This window comes from Parambassis ranga, chromosome 2 (assembly GCF_900634625.1).
Source record: "Parambassis ranga chromosome 2, fParRan2.1, whole genome shotgun sequence".
Classification (NCBI taxonomy): domain Eukaryota; kingdom Metazoa; phylum Chordata; class Actinopteri; family Ambassidae; genus Parambassis; species Parambassis ranga.
The window spans coordinates 24,270,634-24,295,406 of NC_041023.1; the positions used below are offsets into that span (position 1 = coordinate 24,270,634).

At 42.9% G+C, this 24,773-nt stretch overlaps 1 protein-coding gene across 6 annotated transcripts in view; it reads left to right on the plus strand.

Moving 5' to 3' along the window:
• The window catches only part of anks1b (ankyrin repeat and sterile alpha motif domain containing 1B), a 169,154-nt gene extending 150,754 nt beyond the window's left edge, over nt 1-18,400 (plus strand). For 2 of the 6 annotated variants that reach the window (XM_028422400.1, XM_028422395.1), the window contains exons 11-19: nt 3,009-3,116; nt 4,300-4,503; nt 5,946-6,071; nt 8,803-8,874; nt 10,180-10,266; nt 10,824-10,961; nt 11,034-11,201; nt 15,816-15,907; nt 17,022-18,391. In XM_028422400.1, the coding sequence (XP_028278201.1) occupies nt 3,009-3,116; nt 4,300-4,503; nt 5,946-6,071; nt 8,803-8,874; nt 10,180-10,266; nt 10,824-10,961; nt 11,034-11,201; nt 15,816-15,907; nt 17,022-17,070 (1,044 nt within the window). In that variant the 3' untranslated portion in view covers nt 17,071-18,391. Of the gene's footprint in view, nt 1-3,008; nt 3,117-4,299; nt 4,504-5,945; nt 6,072-8,802; nt 8,875-10,179; nt 10,267-10,823; nt 10,962-11,033; nt 11,202-13,678; nt 13,802-15,815; nt 15,908-17,021 lie in introns of all 6 variants that reach the window. The other 4 variants (XM_028422409.1, XM_028422381.1, XM_028422373.1 and 1 more) reach the window with 4 other exon arrangements.
• The last annotated feature ends 6,373 nt before the right edge of the window (nt 18,401-24,773 follow it).

Below are 24,773 nucleotides of genomic sequence, written 5' to 3' on the forward strand. Positions count from 1 at the left end.
AGAACAGAACGTACCAGCGTTGCCTTATCAAGGTTATATCCGCTGAGCTCTCAAGAGTTGATTTGAGTAGAGTTGAGCTTAAATGAATGTGTAATGAGAGTGATAGCAATAGGTGGAGACAAATATCATTTAAATGCAAATGGGTGATGTTGCAGTCAGGCATCACAGAGAGAGTTGGAGTGTGTTTTCACAATAATGGCTGGGTTGCATTCAAATTCTCATCCATTCAGATTCAGGGATAACAATATAATCTTCTTCCCCAGGCTCTGAAACAGCTGTTTGAGCTCTTGTGTGTGAGTACTCATCCACGTGCATGTGGGTTTTTTTTTGTTTTTTTTTTTTTTTTTTAGATGTGTGTGTGTGTGTGTGTGTGCGCGTATGTGGGTGACTGCTGCTGCTGCTGCTCAGTGTTGCTATGGTGACAGTTGAACTTGAGGCTGAGGTTGAAGCTTCTACTGTATTTGAAGTAGATGCTGTTGCATAAGGCAAAGTGTAACACCCATATACACACACAAAATCCCACCATGCAAGGCAATTAGTGTGGTCTTTCTGGAGTGTGTGTGTGTGTGTGTGTTTTACATGTGATGAAACAGCGATGTGAGGATTGGTGTCACGCTACTGCTCCTCAAGAGGCGAGCAGGAGACTGAATATTTTATAGCCTTTACAATCGTTGCATAGTTTGAGTCGAACAGTGTTCGCTGACCTGAATCTTTGGTTCTCTCTCTACCAAAAAGCAGGACACACAACATGCAGTCCAAAATCAGGATAAATGGTCTTAGTGGTACTTCCCTCTTTTTGCTGGTACACCCTACACCCTGCTAGCGACGTGATAGTTATCGGTACAAATGTTGTCCTAAATATTGTTGTACATCCTTTAATCATTAAATAACTCATTATCTGAAGTCAGTAAACAGTGGTGTCACCTGTTTACTATCACATAAGTCAAAGAAAAGCACATGAGAAGGAAAGCAGGGTAGCTGTGGATATAGGAGAAGAAGAATAAAAATGTAAAAGAAACCAAAATGTTCTGCTTTTCATCAGCTGAACGGTGCACCCTGTTCTCATATAATCTGACACTTTGGTCTTAAAAGCTCTTGAAATAAATGTCATGATCACATGATCTTACTGCACCAGATTCATAGAGCTAATGTCAGTATTTAGTACAAAGACAGCCTGGCTGCTGTATCACTGACACTCTGTGTTCATGAAGGCCGGTGTGAAAGAGAGACAGAGAAGGACAACGGGAGGGGAAAGATGAGAGGGTAAAAATGGTGGAGGCCATAATGTGCCAATTAGTTCCACTACCCGCTAGTCCCAGCTCTGCTCTGTATTTCCCTTTGATCTGTCTAATTTTAACAATTAAAATACAGTGGAGAACAGAGCAGCATCTAGATTAACCCACTGTTGGCCATGATAAGTGTGAAATAGCTCTGCATTTACTTGGTCGATTATGTATGAGTTGTGGTTTGCATATATACACTCCATTCAGCATGCAGTGGGCATGATTTATTTATGTCATTCTTGATTACTTAGGTTCGTGCACACTGTTCCAGTGCTTTACTTAGCAGATGTGGGGCAGAAATTGCTGTGAGAGATTTTATGTTGCACTGAGTCAAAGTGAGGCTGATGGGAGAATCATTAGACTGACGGCAAGACCTCAGTTTGAGGCTAATTACCCCTCTTTGCCCCTCACACACACACACACATTCTCTCACACTCTCACATACCTTTACTGGAGGACCTCCAGGTGCAGCTCTGTATAAGCAGCAGAAGTTTGTTGTATAGCGGTGCCAAAAGGGGTGAACAGTGCAAACATCTCCCTGCAGAAAGCTGCCGTGTTTCAGCCTGTTCCTTTAGAAAAGCCAGTAACTGGCACAGGCAGTGGACGCTTTCAGTGGAGTCCAAGTGTGTGTGTTTTGTCCCTGCCTTGACAATTACAAACTTGCCACAATCGCATATTGTCGAATTTGCATTTTATGGCAAAAACTCTCAGAAAGCTCTCAGGAGCGGTGTTTTATTAAAGAACCTGAACATTAAAGGAACGGCTGTTTTAGTTGGAAATCTGCATTTTTGGACAAGCAGACATTTCCTGTCTTGATAAGTGTTAGTTGAGACGATCGATACCACTCTAATGTGAAATACTCTGCTATCAGGAGGCGGTTAGCTTAGCATAATGTGGCTTTTTCTATGTGCACTATGTTAACACTTTTGTTATCAACAACACACACACACACACAAAATGTAATTGATGAAGCCACAATTCTTGAAGCTACACACAGCAGTGCTCCTTCTTCCTAAAGGACACTTCCACGTCCACATTTTATAGATTTCTTTTTGTTCTCTAACATCCATCATGTCAGCTTTACATCATATAGTTGAGTTCAACTCCTACAAATCCTAAATCTGCTGCCTCAGGGAGTCTTACTTTATTTTATTATTCATGTAATCACTTTTCATGCGTGTTGTGGATATGTGTAAAGTCATGGTTACAGCCTGACATCTTAGAGAGCAGCCGTCCAACTCATGTTTGTTATGTAATAACAATAATGACATGCATGTACTCAGGGGCATTTTATATCATTATGCAGTCATTAGTGCATCTCTCGGCACTCAGCAGTGAAACTAGAAGCAGTGTTATTCTCCTTTAAAGCCCATGATGATGGTGATAATAATATGTTACCTTTATGCTGTTTTTTTCCAGATATTATATTGTTATTATCCCATCTGAAAGCCTTTGAACTCTCTGTAAAAGCTGTTCTAAATTATGCAAATGACAGTGTGAGTCATCATTATTTGCTGGTGTAGTGGAGTAGTTTTTGAGGCAGCAGTTTTGTGTATTTGGAGAGAATAAACCACCTTTATGCTGCAGAGTAAGTGAAATCTCTGAGTCGCCGGCGCATCTGTCCAAAACCAATTTTTAAGAGCTGGACAAGCAGATTGACATTTCTGAGTGATTTCTGTGCACCATAACATACAAAATAAAAATACAACCTCTGTGTGTTTTCAGGTTTTGAAGATCAGTCTTATTGGACACAGAAAACGGATTCTGGCCTCATTGGGGGACCGGCTACACGAAGACACCCCACAGAAACCTCCACGGGCCATCTCTCTAAGGGTGAGTCAGAGTCTGTGAGCAGACAGTATGGAACAGCACATAAACCAACACAGAATCGCCCCCCGGCCTCCCCACCACCGCTGCTGTACCACCCAGCTGATTACCCAAATCTCGCTCAAGCAGGCACAAAATGGCCGTTTTGTCCCCCCCGGGCTTGGCCTGGATGCTAATCACAAGGAACCGGCTTTCCCTCTCTTATCACGGTGATGCTCTAATGTCTTTGTGGTGTGGAGCAAAGGGAGGCCCTGTGCTTCCAAAGGCAGTTCTGAATGAGGCCACCTGGATGGTTCGGCTGCTTTCTGGAGGTCCAAACAAGCAGAGGGGTCCACTGTGCTTTAAAGTGTCCTTCAGAGAAGTGCACACTGAAAATATTACCACAGTGCTCCTTGCAACCACACAAGGGTGTTTGTTTGAATGTTTATAGAAGATATAAATCTGCTAATCTTCACATTTAAAGAAGCTACAATAAGCACAGTTCCTCAGTCATAACAGCACAAAGAGGGGCAGACAGCTTTATCCGTCTCAATTGGGATGCATCTTTGGTAGGACAGAGTCTTAGAACCTCTGGCCTTTGTGGACTGCGAAGGTCAAACTGTGGGTCTGTGGAGGATTTCTTATTTTCTACACAACTGTCATGAAGCTTTGCTCCGGTCGCCTAGTAACCATGGCTACAGCAGTTGGAATGAGGGACGTGGGACAGCCTTTGTCCTGCCGCTGTGATGCAGTCAGTCTCTTCAGCCATCAAAGCAGTTTTTATGTAAACAAATGTTTAAAGCAACAGTTCATAGCTCAGACAGAACTGAGGCAGCGTTTCTTGCATGGCTCAGAAAAACAGGAAAAAAACGTCTTCTCATCTCAAAGTGACCTTCCAGTGTGTAAGACCATTAAAACCTTAAAGTCTGAAGTCTTCTGGGAATTGTAGCCTCTACTCAGTTTGGAAAGCTCTGAAATGAACATTGTTCTGCACTTTAAGGATCTATCCAGTTAAAATGCTGTAAAGATTAAGGACACTGATGGGTCTGCAGAGACCTCCTGGTAACGACAGGGGACTATCGTCCTCCATTTAGAAAGGTGTTCAGCAGTGAGGGAACACTGCAGCCAAAAAACAAAACATGACATTGTGCTCGCAGCAGTGACTTTGCACATTGTGAAATGTAAATCTTTCCACCTGTTTGTGTACCAGGAGCCCGGGGGGAACCACACACCTCCCCAGCTCAGCCCTTCCGTAGGCCAGGCAGCGTACACAGCGGGGGTCCCGGGTGGATCTCTGGACGTGCAGCACCTCATCATGCAGGCGGACGCCCGGCGCAGGCAGCGCAGCAATGACAACTACTTTGATGACGTGCCGCGATCCAAGCTGGAGCGACAGATGGCTCAAGTCAGCATGGTGAGGGCAGGAGGAGGGGATGGAGGGATGAATGGAGACAGGCAGGAGACGGGGACGGACTTATGAATGGTCTAAATGTCATTTTCATGTTTGATAAGGATTATTCTTCTTTAGGCAAAACATACAAAATGAACGCCTGAGACTTGATGCTATGCAGACGATTAATCAGTGGGTGAAGTGCAACTGTTGTTCTGGCACATTTTCAAAGGCAATCAGTCAAAATGTGTTGCTTTAGAAAATAAATGTTTATCTCCGGTAGTTTGTCTGCAAGACACACAGAGCTCCTGTCATCATATTTCCATGTAATAATGTAATACTTTATAGTTCTGGATAAACAAGACTTACTTTCCAGCCACTTTTAATCTAATTCAAATTAGATTTCTAAAGTTCTAAATTAGAACTTTATGACTTTCAATCAACAGTGGCACAATGATTCAGACACGCACTCACACACATCTGAGGCAGCAGCTGTGTTTTGATTCAGTATGATTAGGGTCTTTTTGTGTCTCAGTGTGAATCACAGAGCTTATCAGTGCAGGCCAACACGCACTTATTGGTAACCCTGCTGAATCTCTAAAGTGTGTGTGTGTGTCACAGTGTATCTCCCCTTCCTCCAGAAACTACACTGTGAGTCAGCAGTACAAGAATAGAAAGGTCTGTTATTTTATGAAAAGACATTAAGAGGCTAGCAAACAATCCATTAGCAGGAAAGCTAATGTCAGCTAATGTTGCACAGTGTGAGTTTAAACATCACCTCTTATGGTTATTTACACAAAACCTTTTAGACTCCAGACAGGCGACTCAGAGAAGGTCTGTTTACACAACCGCAACCAAACATCAATTAATACCGCTCCACTTCTTCAGAGTCTTACATACAGAACATTAAGAGCAGCACACAAAACGTACGCTGATGACTAAACTGTCTGAGGGGATCAGGATTTCTACAGTCTTATCCCTGAGCTGCTCACCTCCACAGTTCTTCAACTTCCTGAGAGTCACGTAAAAATGCAGCACAGGATGTGTGAAAACCTCCTCAGGCTGGAATCATCTGGTTTCATTTACAAAAGAATGAAGACAGAAAAAAACATGCTCGTTATCCACAAACATTTCAGAAGTATGCAGATAGGATTTAGGTATTTCCTTTTGTTTAAAAAGGTGAAAGCTCTCTGGGAGAAAAAGTGGTGAGAAGCAGCAAAGGATCTTAAGCTGAGCTTAAGCATGAGACCGCAGCAGAAGCCAAACATAATTCATCCGAGTTTAATTTCCTCTTGGATGTTCTCAGAAATGTGTTCTTTTTCAGGACATGTTTGGGCTCTGTAAGCAAAACTGCTATATTATAAACTAACACACACTTATCAGGTCAACATGCAGCACAAGTCCTAATGCCCTGCCCCATCCTGTAGTGTTGTGCGATCCTGACATGCTGTCTCTTGTTGTTTCAGGCTGGCGAGTGGTGTGAGCCGATCACGTTGCGTCCGCCCAACGAGGCCACCTCGTCCACTCCGGTGCAGTACTGGCAGCATCACCCAGAGAAGCTCATCTTTCAGTCCTGCGACTACGAAGCCTATGTGAGTTCATACACTTTTAAGTGTGTGAATGTGCAAAGGATGTTCACACGTAACTGACTGACTGTTTAATGAGGCTGCGCTGGAATGTTATCAATACACACTGATCTTAATAATACAAAAGATCAACGACCCTGAGCTTCACCTCTCAGTTAACACTGCTCTCTCCGTGCTTTGGTAAATTTAGACCTTTGCCAGTTACATAAAGGATGTTACATATCCATGTTACCACGGATACAGCCTTGCACCTCTGATGGGTTACATACTGAGCATCCAGGCTGAAATGATTACTCGGAGCAGGTAAAACACTGCAGAAAGCAATTTCAGATGCCGGTGACTCTCGGAAACATGGAGAGAGAATAAAACCTGGTTGTGTCGGAGTCACTGTGCTGTAGACAGAAAGTAGAGATGAGCAAGATTTTTTATTTGTGGGAGTATGAACAAATAGATGATATCAAATATGAATGAGTGCAAGAAGAAATGAGAAAGAGGCTAGAGTCTGTCTTCCCTCGGTTAAAAATCTCTCCTTCCTTTTCGCACCTTAGAAGATTGATAGCAGCAGCGTGGGCCATTAGGCATCTGACAGTTGTACAACTACACAGGCAAAGTGTTTGGGAGGAGCGTGTGAGCCACCTGGGAAAAATGTGGCGGTGGAGCCATTTATGACAATATCTTGAACGCTCGCCGTCCCAGGACAACGGGCTTCAGAAAGTGAGATAAATGAGCGGGTGCCTGGACAGAGCGGCGGGCTGAATGCAGGGTGATGGAGGCTGAGTAGGAATAAATGAGATGGAGGACAGTGGTGAGCAGGAGGAGAGGAGTGTATGGTGTTGGTTTTAATAGAGAAGGAGGGAATGCATCCGCACTGTTCCCATTTTCATCTCTAAATAAACAAAAACCTCCCCCCTTTTTCTCCCTGCTCCATCAGCACCACCTCTCAGATAACATCTCAACTTTATTATGCCAGCTTTACACGCAGAGCTCGAAAATATTATCTGAAGTTATTACAAATCCATTTCCCGTTAAAGCCTGCAGACATTCTGATATCATTACTGCACCATATCTCATTAACAGCCCGTGTTATCTCTGCACAGACTCTGTTATTAATGTAAAAACTCACTCATACACAGAATATTTGTGAGGTCTAACACACAGACTTTAACTCAGATGATCCTCCTTGTGGAGCAGACAGAGACTGTAATGAAGGAGAGGGTCTACAGAGAGGCAGGGATAAGTTCAAATAATCCTGCATGTCTGGCGAGTGTGTCCTCACTGTCAGGGGGACGTCCAAGTAGAACTATAAAGAACATCACGGTGAATGTCTGCACTGTCTACCAGATCAGGTCACATATCCTGTGTCTGAAAGGGTCTTTACGGATCCATTAGCATGATTGTGGAGTCTTATGTTACCTTGAATTTTATTTGAAACTAATAAAAAGGCTTGTGTTTGTGTACACACTGACAATCACTGGGATACAAGACTGCATCTGGTCTTGTGTGCAACTGTAATGCAATTTCTAGGATAACTGCCAGCAACCAGGCCATAACAGCAATTTAACGTTGTTAGCTTTAGTCAAGACAAAGTATTAACATGACCAGACGACCTCCCTCTGATCTGCCAAGGACCAGACTCCCAGGCTGAAAATATGGCTGAGACTAAGTCTGTACTACATAAAAAGCAGCTCATCATGCTGCGCAATTCGCCCAGAATGTTTGATAGGTCATGTCGAATGGAAGATAAATCACATGAGGTCGATGGTGTGGTCCTTGAGTTTGGACTCAGACAGATGAGATAAAAGAAGCTGTAAATATTTCCCATCTAATTCACTAAAAGCCTTGTTAGGGCCCCACTTTAGGGAATAAGCCCTCTTCCCTAAGCTAGACAAACACGGCGAGGTGCTGAATGTCACACCCATTAAGTGCTCTAATGTCGACATAAACATTGTCCCTGTAAAGCAGCGCCGCCATTAGTAGCTACTTTATTCAATCACATGGTACGTGTGCAGAATGACTGACCGCAAAGTCACATCCAGACAGAAGGATCTGCCAGACAGCCAGTTATAATGCACCTCCAGGTGACTGTGAAGGTAGCTGTCTGTGTGCATTTAATAAGGCGCATGTTATCACAGCTGTTAGCACATGACTTCCAGTCTATGTCCTCCGTGTTTACTGGTATAAACTACAATGTTCACGCTGTTTTACTCCAGGCTGAGGCCAAGCTACAATCTTATTTCAGGAAAAGAAAGTTTTTTATTGGGTTCCAGGTGCCACCCAAAGAGCAGTGGTGCCAGCTGCGATCATGCTGTCCTCCCCCCGCAGGAATTAGTTTAGCTTTTGGCTGCAGCGCTGCCTGCTGATCATTTGGCAGAGTGGCTCAGACCATTTTATCATAATCAAGGCATAAAGCAGGGTCATCGCTGTTAGAATCTGTGGCAGGAAAACAGCTGCCACCAGTCAGGACCTGGACAGGCGCAGCACTGGTGGAAACAGCAGGGTCCTGCGGAGCATCGCTGCTGCCAGCAGCGTGGTCCGTTCTTCATTTGAGAGCGGGTGGCTCCGACTAGTTCAGTCATAAATACCACAAACAAAAATGACAGCAGATTCATTGCACAAAAATGCCTTCAGCTTCTGTAAATATTACTTCAGGATGTCGTTGAGACCACACACACACACACACACACACATCACTACAGTCACTCTCATTACCCAGCATCTGTTTGTGTCTTTTCAATAGTACCTGGGCTCCATGCTGGTGAAGGAGCTGAGAGGGACGGAGTCCACACAAGATGCCTGCGCCAAGATGAGGGTAAAGCAAAGTCTTAACACAGCCCCCCTCTGCTTCAGCTAATAAGAGTGTAAACAATAAATTTAGAAGAACTCTGGTTCTCTGTGACTGTTGGAACACAGTGTAATCATTCTTTTGTTAGGCACACTTCCTACTTGAAAATAAACTGGACCTTTAAATCTAGGACAGCGTGCTCACACTCTAACTTAAAGTTGAAATATGAGGGTGGATTATGTATATTGAGGGATTTATTTTTAATATCTTTGCCTGGGTAACTTGATACACAGCAATCCCCACACTTTATCTCTTCCTCTCACCATTCCTCTGCCTCTCCTCTGTTTTTTTTGTTTCTCGCTGCTGCTGTCTTATTCTTACTGTAACACTGACTCCTCTGGCCCTCGGTTCATCGCTCTCACTCTCATCCTGAGCCTCTGTAGTGTGAAGACACATTGTAATATTCATGAGCTTCCTCTGCCCTCCTCCTATTCCTGTGTCTATATTTGTTGGGGAACCTTTTCTGTCACCTTCCTCAGTTTTTACACAGATTTGCTGCACACCAATGTTACAATTAGGTGCAATGAGTTAAAACACACACACACACACACACACTCTCTACAGTGGAGGTAGATGTTTCAATTCCAGCTTCACAGCCTGGCTGTGTATCTGCCAGTGAGCAGAGCAGCCTTTGTCAGCTTTTCAGCTCTGCCTGATCCTGACAGGGTCGAGCTGCAGCAGCATCACACTGCAAGCAGGGAGGAGAGAACAAAGAAAACAAACTGATACGGAAAAAAGATAGCAGTCAGTGGCAGTGGCAACGGAAGGACAGACGGTGATAGAAATGTGAATACCATGAGGAGAAGATGACGACTGATGAAAGGTGCAAAGAGGAGGCAGGATAGGGACTTGTGTCTTCTTTAAGTATAATAAAGCTTTTGGCAGGTAGGATGACCGCGGGGAGAGAACGCTGACATCGCCGTTACACACCTCAGTGCATAATGAGTGCGATTATAGGTAGGAAATTAAGGAAGATACTGTAGAGGAATGACTTCAGAGCTTTTAGACATATTAAATTTGCATCAGTGCAGTCAGTTTTGTTTAAACTATAGACTCCACATCTCATTTCAGTTGTTTTTTTTATGAGGTACTAAATAACCCCTGACCAATGGAGATGACTGGGTTTGATAGTGATAATTAAGGAGGAAGTCAACAATAGATCTCTACATCTGTTAAAACTGCAAACAAATTTCCATTTTGTCACTCATTACTGCCTCTCTCTCCTCTTTTTGTTGCCGTCTTTTCTTTTATTTTTTTTTTGTGCGCTCCAAGAAGTCGACGGAACAGATGAAGAAAGTGCCGACTATCGTGCTGTCCGTCTCCTACAAAGGAGTGAAGTTCATCGACGCCACAAACAAGGTAAACACACACACACACCCAGCCCCTCCCCACCCCCTTCCTGTGACGCCTACTGTAAATAACACATGAAAGGTCAGGCATCTGAACATGAGCGACATTCAGAGGTGCAAAGTCTGGATCAGCATCGCAGCACTGTCTACAGCCTGTCTCAAACTGTAGGTTCACAGCATGAAATAATGAGACTTCTTATGTAGTGAAATTATCTGCTCCAAACTGTATTTTTACTGCAATATCTTGTTATTCCTGACTAAAGAAAATTTAAAACATGTAGCACAAAGTTTCCTTAGCTTTTTCTCTGAGTCCTGATCTGTTCTATAATTCACTTTAAAGCGGGATGTGCTTTAATTAATGTGACACAAACTCTGAGTGTTCTCCAGTGACATTAACCAGAGGACACATTCCAGCTCAGTGACTCCAGACAACTAACTAAGCCAAATGTGCTGCAGTGATTATGGTTTTAGGATGAATAATAAATCAGGTTTGTTTTTCCATAAGATGCTTGATGGAGATAATCAGCGATCTTTCTGTCTTTTGTTATTTCTCTCTCCTCTAAGCAGAATATCATAGCAGAGCATGAGATTCGTAACATCTCGTGTGCAGCTCAGGATCCAGAGGATCTGTCTACATTTGCCTACATCACCAAAGACCTCAAGTCCAGTCACCACTACTGCCATGTCTTCACTGCTTTTGATGTGGTCAGTGCTTGCCTATGAGTACATTGTACACTACATGTCCTTTTGTGTCCTCATAGCAGTTTGTGTTTGCAGAACCTGGCCTATGAGATCATACTGACGCTCGGCCAGGCCTTCGAGGTGGCCTACCAGCTGGCCCTACAGGCCAGGAAGAGCGGCCATGGATCGTCAACGCTTCCCGAGAGCTTCGACAGCAAGCCCGGCAAACCCGTACCTAAACCCAGAGTCAATATCCGCAAATCTGTAAGCATCGCCGCCTCCCAGCTGTTCAAGTGAAAATCCAACCTGAACTAAAATTCTACATTAGATGTGTAAAAAGTAAAACTTTTGCACAATAGGTGCAAACTGCACATAATAGCACTATATTGGTATTGTCTTTCAGGGTGGATTTTCAATTTTGATAGCATTGTTTATTCTATTTTAGCTTATTTGTATTTGCTTCTAATCAACCCTAACCAGCATCCTATTAACTCCCATTATTAGTGGAATCAATCTAACTTTGTCTCTCTGCTCTGAGTCATCCTGGTCATTCATCCCTTTCCATTTTAATCGTTGGGTTTTTGTGTGTGTGCACGCGTCTTGGCCCAGCAGACAGAGTGGCAGGGGTGTAGGTGGATATTTGATCTGTTAAGCGTCCATTTGGTCTTGCAGTCCCTGCAGTCTCTTACACACTTGGCTGATTGATGAGGCCTGTTTGCATAGAGCTCCAGGGAGGCTTGCAAGCTCTCTCTGGGTGTGTGAGAGAGTGTGTCTAAGTTTGTGTGTAAGATAAAGAATATTCATGTGAAGGACTGCTTTGTACTAAAGCATTGCATAAGGAAATAACATTATGCTTTAATGGTTCACTTGATCAGTTAAGGCATCCTGATTCAAACCTCACTCTAGCACCCCAGCTTGATGCAGTAAGTTACTCAATCTTGCATGCAGTAACCACCTTGATCATGTTCACATTAGCAGACAATAACTTGTTCTCTCTTGCTTAATGCACTACCTTGATCTCGCTAGCATTAGCAGCTAACTCATTCATGATCGCAAACACAGCGAGTATTTTCGCCTTTCTTGTTAGCATGCAATGGAGTGCACATACAGTTTCACTCTCTATTTCTTGCTCAGTGTTTGGTGCCACATTTGACTGTCATCACTTAAAGAGGGATGATGTAGTGGAGTGGTGACAACACAATGTACACCCTGTTTCTCTGGTGCTTGTGAGTCCAGCTTAACTGCTTTTGAAACAGATGCTAGCAGTCCCTCTGCTGTCTGTAACCCCATGTGTGACCTTAGCTTCATTAGCACTACATGTATTACTGGGTCATAAACCCTCTGCTTTGTAACATAAGATACTTCTGTTCCACATTCTGCCATGTATTTGTGTGTGTGCGTGTGTGTGTAAATGTGCAAACTGATGTCATGCCTTCCCAGACGACAGCGTCACAAAGTCTATCAGTAAACCTGTCAACCTTCCATTAACCCCCAACGGCTTTAAAATAGTCACACTAACCCACTCTGCACACACATCCCTCCTCCTCCGACATACATCAGCTGGCGTAGCAGCGTGTGTGTGTGTCTGGAGAGCCCAGTATAGAGTTGCAGTGGCTGCTATAACAGTGTACTTAGTCCAGATTTAAATCCATTTACATACTGTAAGTCATGAAAGAAAGGCATGGTGATGGAGGAGAACGGTGGCTTCAGAGGAATGGTCTCACTTTCTAAAGTTAGAGTGAGACGGTGAGGAAAGACGCCATGAGAGAAGGAAAGGATAGAAAAGGAGAGCAGTATCTGTGTGTGGTGCTATGCCTGCAGAGATGATGGACGATGGCATGTGTACATGCAATCTGCTGAGTCGGCAACCATTACATTAACCATTAATTGCTTTTTCCCCCTCCCTGCGTTTGTGTGTGTGTCTGTGTGGTGTAGTTAATGGCTTGTGGTGTGCAGTAGGGCAAAGATACTGCAGGATCCACTTAATATTCCTGCCACCCTCCAGCCATAATCTCATCCTGCAGCACCTTTCAAGTCCCTTTGCTGTGTGTTAAACTATGGGTGCTTTTTTTGTCTACACACAAACAACAGCTTCTCATTGTGGTTTGTACTGTGTTGTGTTTGTTCTGTTAACACATCCACTTGTAAATCTCCTTTAACATCCACTTATCTTGCCCTTATGAGGGCGAACGTGTCTGATGCGACTCAGCATGCCAGTGTAATCCCAGTGTAGCTTTGGAGTGGAACTGGAATACATGACCCTAAACATGTAACACTGACTCACAGTTCTGTGTCCTAACATGAGTGGAATAAAAGGCTGCCAGCAGTGTGAAAATAGCTTGTTTCTAAGCAGCAGATTCACTTTTAGGTGGCCTGGAAGTCACTGCACAGAAACTGTGGTTTCAAAAACACAGTGATAAGTGATGTGTACAGAGTACAATATGCCATATTCACATTGGTGGGGGTGCTGTTGCTATGCAGGAGTTGCTATATAAATGTGGTGTAACTTCTCCAGCTTCAGTTTTGCCGTGTTACAGCAGTGCTGCTGTCCCACGCTATTGCCGGGGTGATGGCTTTGCTGCCGTGTTGTTGCCATGGTTTTTGCTTTGGTTTTGGAGTGGTGTTACCGTGCAGCTGCGCTGTCGTCGCCTGTGGTTTTGCCGTGTCGCTGTGTTGTGTCTGGGTGTTGCCGTGACAGGCCCCTCTTTGACCTGTGTACTGTGTGACCTCTGCCCCTGTAGGTCATCATGCCCCCTTCCAGCCGCTGGTCACTGGGCCACATTTACACCCCTCACCGGCCTCCTCTCCACCCTCCTCTTCCTCCCCCTCGACTCTTCCATCTTCCTCACAAAGCTCAGTCACAGGTCCTCCACGCTTTTCCTTCTCTTATCCTTTATTTCCACATGATTTTTCTTTTAGTCAAGGAGAGCGCACCGTCTGTAAGTGCTTCCATTTTATTCGACTCACTCTGCATCCCTTTGTGTTCTGTTTGCATTGAGTGTTTGTGTCTCTCCATATCAACATTTTGTAGCTCTGCTATTAAAAAGGACTCTAAGCCAGTCTTGCAAAGCACTATATTTCTTTATAGCTAATATAAAGCTAAATTCAGACCTCCACTTTAGTGCTTCAGTCAGACTTTATGAGCCTCACTGTACCAATTCAGTCCCGGGATAGTGATGCACTACCTCCTCTTGGAGAGCGCATATAAAACTATAAATAAAGTATTTGAATCAATAACAAGCTCTTCAGAATTAGCCAACTGTTTACAGAGGTACTTATAACCTACTAAGTCTATTAAAGCCCTCCTTACCCTGGAGAACATCTGGTTTTTGCAAGATCAAAACACCCAGGTGGTCACACTTCTGCCCCCTTTTCTGGCACATCTCTGTCTTAAAGCCACCGTTGACATTCATCTCCAGTTAATGTGACCCAGTTGACACTGTTACAGGCCTTTGTTTACTAGCACTGGTTAATTATGCAAACAAGGCAGATACACGGTTGTGCATGTGAAGTATGTTTGCCTCTTTCTTTTCCATCTTAACCAAAAGTTGCATCCTTAAACATATTCATGGTTGTTTTTTTAAAAGAAATGTAACCTCCGTGCCACAGTATTCACAGCTTTCTGCTACTAGCTAACAACGTCAGAACAGAAACAGCAATTAGCTGCCACGTTCGAAGTGTCTTTTCTTCTGAGCCAGCCTCTTCCTCAGCACATCTGCATCTTCATCTTGCACCCAAGGCAGCTGAATTTTTTAAAGGGTCATCAAAAAAGAGACTGCTGTGCCACAGTGCACATGGGTGTGCCAAGAAATTATTCAAATGTGCAAAGTGCAATCGACTCCCCCTGCAAAGAGCATGTTTGACTCCGTATCAGGATCAGTGAGTCTGCTGTAGTTGGAAGGTCTGCAGAGCTAGATGTCCCTGCAGCATGACTTGAGCTTATTTTCTGCAGAAAATCACAAAAACACCCGCTGAAGATGTGAAACTTCAGTGGCTTTATGTGTGGTTGATGAATTTGATCCCGCTGGACATGTTTGTTACTAAGCATGATGGTGCTGTGTTTGTCCTTAATCCTGTACTCCCAATACAGGATTAGAAGGTCCTGTTGTGGCTGTCCCTGTGTTGTGTGTGTGTTGTGGGGTGGGGGGTAAAATAGAGAAGTGAATTAATATTATAGTTATTTTCTATATTGTTACTGGTGCAGTGTGTTGAGGGAAGATAAAAGAAACATGGCTCGGTCAGTGTACTGCAGAATGCTGAGATTAACCCTGTTAGCTACAACAACACTCACAATATTGCTCCCTCTAGATACATTCAGAAGAATTCAGAATTCGAGTTTTCAAAGACACCAATATGGTGGAGGATCCATCCAGCCATCTGATTGTTGCTGTTGCATTTCAGTTGTTTCACTGAAGCCACAGAACTTCACGCCGTCTACTGAAAATATTTGGATGTGATTCAATCCCACAGGACCATGCTTTAAGAATGTATAGAATTTATTTGTGTTCTCATGTAAGACAACGAGCTTTTGGCTATGTTTTCTGTTCTGTATCTCCATCAGAGTTAATATTTTCCCCCACATCACATTTCTCTGTAAGCAGCTAATCCTCCACCTGCATCTCGTTGGTTCTACTGTATCACTCTGATTTCACTGACTTTAATGGCATGAAATTGCATCTGAAAATTGCTCCTACAGTCACGTTTCACAGGCAGGAAGCAGCCGTTTGCATTGTCTGGTCTGACAGTGAACAAAGGGGAAGAAAGAAAAAATACAAAATCAAGTGCAGCATTTTCAAAATGGAGAATATAAAGGCATTGATCTTTGTCTTACTTCCTTGTTGGTCTTCTGAAATTCTTTGAATCTTGTCTCTGTGTCAGATGGAGCAGCCGTCCATGGACCAGAAGGGCCATGCCAACGTGCCGTGGATTGTGGAGCCGGGTCAGGAGGCCAAGAGAGGAGTCAACACCAAGTACGAGACCACTATTTTCTAACATACACCCGCCTTGTCCACTCCTGTGTGTGTGTGTGCCTTTCAGAGGTTGCCCTGTACCGGGGCCCCGCCCCCGGAGTCGGGCTACGAGCGACGCACGCCGGCGCGTCACCTCACCGGCTGAAATATAATAAACAAAACATCTCGCCCCGCCCCCGTTAGCTGAACCTGTCCACTGCATGATGACATTTGGCGCTGCGTTGTCTCTCTCTTCTTTCTCCTTGTCTCCACTTCTCTCTTTCGTTTCTGCTCTCCCCCTCTTTGGCTCCTGCCTGCAGGGCTGGCGCATGACCTTTGAACCCAGGGCTGTGGTGCACTTCTCTGTCTCCACCTGTAGGGGGAATGGTCAGCTCCATTTTTCCACTTCCTGTTTGTCGGTCAGTCAGCAGCCAACCGTTAGGTTGTTCTGTGTCCAGCTTCTTGTTTTTTATTTTTCCTTCCTGTTGATGGGTGCAACCAATCAGCTTCGTCTCTCTCCTCCTTTTTTTTCCTTTGATTGCCTCCATCCCTCGCTTTTCCTCTTCATTTAAGCCCCGTTTTTCGGACTGCCCCTGAGATATGAGACCAGAATACTGCTAAGAGCCATAACAGTGTTTTAGCTGTCTGGAAGCTGACAATGAGGAGGGATGTTGTCTGAACGTGACAACTGGAGGAAAGTTCAGACTTTGTAAACATTTTTAGTCAAAGAGGAGAGGTGATGTAGCGCAGTCTTACTCTTGACTCAAACTGGTTCATCCAGCAGGCTACTAGAATGTATTTCAACTTTTTGATCCTTAATATCAGATTATTTTTTGGAGAAACAAATGTGAATTTCTTTATATTTTGAACGTGACCTGTGACACAGGAAGATATTTTTTTGCTTTTCTAGCACCCTTTTTTTCAACACACGTATGTGTAGAGTTACTTTAATCGCGTGGATCTTTTTTTCTGCCCGTAAACTTTATTTTATTTGGGGGAGGTAAAAAAATCTTTTACTTATAGGGTTTAGCATGTGGCTTGTGACACGCATGGTGGCCATTTTGCTGAGCAGGGGGGCCAGTGGAGAGGCGGGGTGTGAGGGCTCTCTCGATAAGTGATGTCATCTCATTTGCAGGGCAATGCCGGACGCTCATGTCTATTACTGTGGAATGCAAAGAATGTAGCCAGCCCTAAACATGGACCTTGTCACACATACAATGCAAAATGGACTTCAAAGGACCCTCTTGCTCACTTTTCAAAAGGACTACAAACATGGATGCTACTTCAGTGTTTAAGGTTGACTACAAAATTTTAACATCATCCACCCACATGATGCTTGACATGGTAAACATCACATGGACCAACACACACACACACATTAACAGGACTGCATCTTGACAGACGACTGTCTGATCTGAATGTACACTTATTTGAAAGCAGTCTCAACTTTCTGCAACTACTGCAGGATCCTTTTTATGCGTCCAACTGGGAAGCGTGACCTTTGAACTTTTTGGGAGGTCAGCATCTCCATGGAGACTGTGAGTATGGTTACAGGGCATCTGTCGGGGTAACAGACAATGGGCTCACTATAGATAGGCACCATTGGGCATGTGTCAGTGTTGGCATGGGTTCCAGGATGTCTGGCTGGCTCTTCTGGTCTTTTTATTTTTATTTTAATGTCAGAAAAATAATACAGAGATATATGCACAAGCGTGTAAATGTGATTGGTCTAGCTGCAACACGCTCAAGATGCAACAGGATGATGAAACTATGTGAACAAAACAGCATCTAACGTTAAAAAAAAAGAAGTATTCTATTCGTATTGCCCGACATTTTAATGTTTAATATGAGAGTATTATATTACCATGATGGTTATGATTATTCTTGTGCAATTCTTGTCTACTGTTGTCTTAATGTTACATTATTTTTCTATGATATGCTGAGATGAAAACCTTGGGCCTGAGAATGATGGCAATCCTTTAAAATAAAAAATAAATCTACTTGATGATTATCACTTGTATGTGGGGAGTTAATGTTGCAGGTGGCTCACTAACTCTTAGGTCAGGTCAACCCTCCATCATTTCTCATGGGGCTCTACTCTTATCTAGCAGATGTACTATTTTAAACGCAGTATTACTGTAATATTTGGATGAGACATTATCCAATTATAAAATGTACATAGATATTTTGCCAACTCATTGTTCATAAATGTAATGTAAGTTAAAAAGGATCTAAGAATAAAAGGATTTGCAGTAAATGGCACTGGAAACAAGGTACCAAAATAAAAGTCGGACTTAAAAACAGTGGTAGGTTGTAGAGATTGTATTTTGGGTGAAAACTAACATGAATTATTTGGTGACATCACTGCTGACCAACTAATGTACATAGGCTTGGGCTTCCAGCACACTGATTTTTGTAATTTTGGCCATTATTTATATCCTTGTAAAGCACATGAAATAAAATATGACTTGTACAACCATATTCATGAAGTTGTCATTGTTTGATTCACCTGTATATTATTAACCTGACCTCACACACAGCAGTGTATGTAACGCAGTGAAGACCTACATACCACATGTTGGATCTGGTGCCAGGCTGTCGAGCTGCTTCTGCACCTGAAACAGAGTCGGAGACGAGATTGAAGTCAAACATAAATAAAACATACATTTATATCATCATCACTGAAGCTGTTCCTTGTATTGATTCCTGAGGAGTCCCTGCTGAACCGAGGAGAACCTTGCAGATAAATCCTCACAGATAGGAGCGGTTTTTGGATGGTTTTCTGTCTTCTACCTTGTTCAATAAATCAGTAGGATATTGATCACAGATCCTCCTCCACTGAAACAAGTTTTTTTTTCTTTTTTTTGCCTTGGGGAAGTTCCCTCACATTAAAACTTTGTGATTCACACCTACAGGCTGTGCGAGTTACTGAGGTCTCAGGGCATTCATGTAGAAATCATTAGTGATGCATGTGCTGGAGCAGCTTCCTGTCATTCCTTTATCTCAGTTTAGCTTAGCATCTAGCACTGTAGTGACACTGGTTAGAAGCCATAAAAAAGTACTGTTAGTATTTACAAAGTATTTTAGAACAAAACTCACTAATGATGTTTTTCCATTAACAAAACTTAGAACTGATCTGATGGCAGCTCAATTATCAGACCTCACTTTTACAACACTTTCAAACTGTTTCCATGGTGACCACTCAAATGTAGGACTGTATTATTAAAGATTTAAACCTCTGATGAAAGCTCACATATAAACATTTAATCACTCATTAAAAACAGAAGCCTAAAAAACAAGCAAAGCGCAGCGATAAAAGCTTCCATTAAACAAACATGGAGAGGTTGGCAGGGTTTGGGAGCTGGAGCCCCTCTGGCTGTTCTCATCACATGGCCTGCCTGGACCTGACAGGCAGAACTGTGAAAACAAACCTACAGTGTCGGAGGTAAGTAACTTGAATCAGTGTGTTTCTTGGATCTGCTGCCGCACACGTTTTAAGCAGCAACTGTTAAACAGTGCATTTCCCTCCACGGCCTCTGGGGGGCTGACTCAAAATGTGAGTCAGTCCACATTTGTGTAAAAATGTCCAACTTTACAGCACAAATCATGAAAACATGTTTCTAAAGTACTAAAACAGTGGAGGCCTCTATCAATAAGTGGGCTTAGGGGTCAAGGGGTCAGAAGATATGAGGGTTGATTGATACATTTGTGGCATAAAGCAACAATACATTTACACACTAATCTATCTGCAGAGCTCATCTGTGATCTTTATCTTGCGCAAATCCACCATGTTAGTCATTTGTAAAAAAACCCACACAAATTATCCACCATGTTGGGCCAAACGCAGTGGTCCTGACTGGTGGTTGATGCTGTCACTTTACCAGCAAGACCTGGACTTTGTTGCTTCTTCAGGAGCTTTACTGTTATTGTGCACTGCATATAAGCTGTACACTGCATTCCTGTAACTAAACACATGAGCTGCTATCTGGAGACACATTTTAATGCACTCTGTTCACCCGTGCTTACACTCACACAATGAGCACTTAGAGCAAACAGTAACGAGCATTTCACTGTCTTTCAAGAGTCAACAGTCACTGCACAGCAGTCTATGATGTAACTTAATATCAATAAATTCAAGCGAAGCACAGACTTTGCTTCTCACATGCAAATGCGCCACTTAAAACACATAAAAGATTTGACTGACTTCATTTAAAAAAACTGCTTAGCCCTCCAAATAGTGTAGCCATTACTGTCAAAATGGAGACCACTGAGCTTCCTATTCATCAGGTGAATAGTCTGGGTGTTTTGTCATTTTTCAATGACTGCACAAAGACACATGCATATTGTCTTGCTGACCTTCAAACCTAATATTGACAGTTGTGTAATTACAGGTTGCAGCTAAACTTAAAAATCCTAGATGTCCAGAAAAGGTCAATTAGTATCTACAATGTTTTGGTTTCTTAAATATATAAAAGTATAACCTCTCCACACCAACATGCTTTGTCTTGTTGCAAGATTTACATCTCTGCTGTCATCTAAGGGCTGAATGGGAAAAAAAATCTGATGTGTGGAAGCAGGGATGAGCGCCTGTTGTTGAATGTCTGTTAAACTGCAATGGATTGACATTTACTGGGAGCCTCAGAAAAGCTGAACAAGCATTTGTCATGAGCTATAAACCACAGAATATAAAAAGGGGACTCGCAATCTGCAGGTTGGACAGTTACAATCTGCAGCCGGCAGAAGCATCCACAGGGCTGTTTCCAGGGACAGGAGGAGAAAATAGGGACTCGAGCTGCAGCACAATGGTTTGCAGGAGATTTACTGCCAATCTGCAATTTTGGTGCATTGTGTCGAAACTGACAAAGCAGTTTATTGTTTTATGAAGAGCAGACCACTGTGGAGAAGAGTGGGAGTTAATGCAAGATATTATTTCTGGGCGATTATAGAAAGGGACATGGTGCAGTGGCTGCTGTATTTAGGCTTTCAAAATCTCCATTTTATTTTTACTGCAGAGGAAGGTGGAGGCAAAGGACTTAACAATGAGGACCGAAAAATGCAGGAACACAATGAGTCATAATAGCAAGATAGTTTTGTTTGTTAACAGACTCCAATTTTGTCGATTTGTACCGAGTAAAACAGGAAGAGCGGGCGCTTTGTCTCACTGTCAGACTGTGGGACGGGGCCAAAGTTACAGATGGTGTGTACTGCCCGTGGCCACCAAATAAATGAGACGAGTATAGAAAAACTGCTCGTGTAACATTCATAATTATATCTGGCATTCATTCAGCATGGACAGCATTAACCAGAGAGCCGCAGACTAGTGAATAAGATTCACATTTACATTCAGAGCTGCTCTGTTTATGTCATGAACACACCCAGCTCCACTCTTATGTGCCTCTAATACACAAGCAGGGCCAAGAAACAGGATTAGGGTCTGCATTGAGGAAACACTGTTTTACATAAAGACAATTTGCTGCATTTACTTAACGACTGGCTGAACAAAAAAACACCTTCTCTGCACCTGGCAGATGTGGCGCAGCAGCACTCACATTATCATAATGTACTGAGCGAGACCAACATTGAGACCGACAAGGAACTGCCACTGCAAAAAGACTTGGACAAAAGGAAAACACACACACACCGCTGAGCAGTGTGCAAACAACCTGATAAAATCAGACATAGTGAGAGAGCTTGTCACAGTGGACAAAGGCACAAGGTGGACAACCCAATCCTGCAGTGTCCACCAAGCAAACACAGTAAAATGCCGCCAGGAAAACACCACCAACATTACATTTCACAGCCTGTCCTCAGTAACGTGAGGTCCATATTTCAGGCCTTGCAAATGGGACACTCTAGGACTCATCCAGTTATTTTTTTTAATGGCAAATCCAACCACGATTAACAACGTTAGCCTGTGCAAAAAAGAGTGACGTTAACGAGTGAAAACAAAGGGTATTGTAATAATATTCATGATACAACTGTATCCATTTCCAGTTTTAGAGGAAGCTGCACTGTGGTTCTGGAGGTTTACATATTAACAACCAGCATTTAAGGCTGACCAATGAGAGCCGGTCAGAGCAGAGCTGGAACATGGCCTGAGGTCAGTGTTGGTGAAAATGTCTTCAGACTTTCAATATTTTTGTAACAGAAAGCCAGCATCAAAGAGAATTTAAATCAGTGTTTGTTTGCTGGAATCTGCTTAGAGAACCGAATAGGCAGGGGATCAGCAAAAGTGCTGCTGCAAAATGAGATTTGACAGCACTGCAAAAGGCTCAAAGGACGTATTTTACATAACGACAGTTTGCTACGTTCTTGTGCAGCTGGATCCAGAGCGACAATCTTTCATGTGACGTAGGTGGTGTTAAAGCATGTGGGAGATCCACCCCAGAGAACATGAGAACTACAACTGGCATGACTGCGATAAGAGCTGACAGGCTCTCACTGACGTCCTGGCCGGCGTCTTCTGAGTTTGACGTCTGCTCCCAAAACACCTTAAAGCCGATACGATGTGGCGGGCTCGTGAAACGTCATCTCTCAGCAGTCAACTGGCATGACAGCTGTGACGCCAAGCCATCACACAAAGCTGCTTATGTCACCTTCCCAGTACACAAGAATCAACTAAGCAGAGATCACAAATGTATATTTTATGCAACAACGAATTAAGAATAGCAGGAGATGAGGTGTTAATGTTGAAAGAAGAGCAAAGACTTACGCTGGTCTAGAAAAGATTTGTAACCACTCATCGTTTGGCCTCAATCAAGGAACATCTTTGATCCAAGTATCCAGAAGCTTTAGGTAATCTTTGGAATACATTAAAACCCTTTGAAAGTCCATTAAAAAGAGGTCTCTTAATGGCCAGTGTGGACAGACAGTTGTATAAATGTATCCTTTGTGTACAAGGCTGAAGCCTGGAGGCGCATAGCTTAGCTTAGCATGAGGACATTAATCCACAATGAGACACAGAAAGCATCATCTTTTATTATCTAAAAGATTAGAGATACAAATAATGCTTTTCACCAACTACTTTTGAGGGACAGCAACATGCTAACGTGGCTCAATGAACTATACATTTTTGTTCCTATTAATCATTTACACCCAAAATATACGAGAAAGCAGGCCCCAGGTTTAAAAACCAGCACGTCCTCACCAGGAAAACATAACATGAGGTGGACATTTCAGTCTTCAAAAGCAGAACATAGGTATTCTCAAACATCTCTATAGCTGTCCGCAATCTCCTCCTACTCACCATACAGCCCCCTTTATAGTGCTGCCCGAATGTGTAGTGAGGATCTTTAGACCCTATAGAGCCCTGAATGAAAATCTGAACTGGACAGTTTTGCTTGCACAATGTGTTTAATGTTATGAATGCAAATTATAATCTTTACTTAACTCCTTACCCTGTTTTTTAATAGATGTATTATTGACCAAATGTGGCATTTTTTCATGAGGACGTGCTGTTTGCTATTGTTTTCCTTTAAAAACACTCTAAAACAGGGGCCCTTGAGATAAAATAATTGATGACTAAAAAATCTCTGCTGTTACTAGCTCTACTAACTTCTTAAGCAGCCCTTTTATGCTGCTCCATTTTCAGGCTCACTGACACATAAAGATGTTCTATTAAAAGAGCGTCTTACTTGTGCAAGCTTGCTTGAATTAACAGAACAAAGCTATTGAGTCAAATTAAGCCATCTGTTGTCATAAACGGTTACATTTCATGACAAGAGTCATTAACCGAGTGAAAAACCATCGCTGACTTTGGTCCTATCCTCTAGCCTCAAAGAAAACCTTGAGTATGAAGTCACTGTGTGCATGTTTCTGTTTTTAAGGATGCTACAAATCAGTGAACAAGTGTTTTTTTTAGTAAAAGCACAGACAAAGAAGCGTCCTGAGGCTAGACAGACTACAAGCCCACACAGCTCATCAGCCTGCTCCAGTCATTCTGCTCCAGATCTGTCTGCCTTCATCTGAGCTCAGCAGCAGCAGCACTAATTGCTTGGGACAACCGATGTTTAATGCTAAACGGTGCGAGCGCGCTGGCACAAGTAAATATGTTATGGTTTCCTTACATAACCGAGTTAAAATGACTCAGTTTGTTTGCTGGTCAAACTCAAATGTGTCTGTGATGAAGACCAGAAGCTGCTTTTTGTAATCATTCTATAAAGTGACTCATTTATTTGGTTCCCTGATCGTTCTTGTTGCCTCAGTTGTCTTTTTTTCTCTTTATGCCACAGTGTGCAACTTTTGGCTCCCCCTGTGGCCGAGAAAGTAATTACGCTTTATACTGTGACTTTCTGTTCAACTTGCTGAACGCTTTTCTCATTTATATAGTCACTGTTAACAAATATTTTTACTAATAAATTAAAGGAGGTTTTATGGTACAGAAACTTCACAAAGCTCTGGATAAAACACTCAAAATACTGTAATTCAGTATTTTAAACTTAGAAGCCACCCATATGTGATAATTGAGGAAGAGAGAGAAAAATCTGTAGTCTCAGACAGCAGCCCTCTCAAGGCTGTAACCTACATAAATAAGACTCATCTGCACCACCAGCACCAGGAGACCAGAACCAGCTCTACTGAGACGTCTGCTGCAATAGAGTCAGGGTCTCCAAAAAGTTTCAGTGCAGTCTGAAGTGTAGTATGTTGCTACACTCATAAGACATCCTGTAGACAGCTGGCAGTGTGCACACAGTCAGTGGAGTCACTCCAAAAAGAGGCACCATGAACAGAAGCTTGGCTACATTGACTTTCTGGGAAGACAAAGAATGCACCATATAAGGTTTGATTCCAAAATGATAAATACTCATAAACACCGTTAATTTTTTTACTGAAAATTCTTTGATATTTTCTCAATAATAACTGCTGTCATTCATTTTACACCTTATGT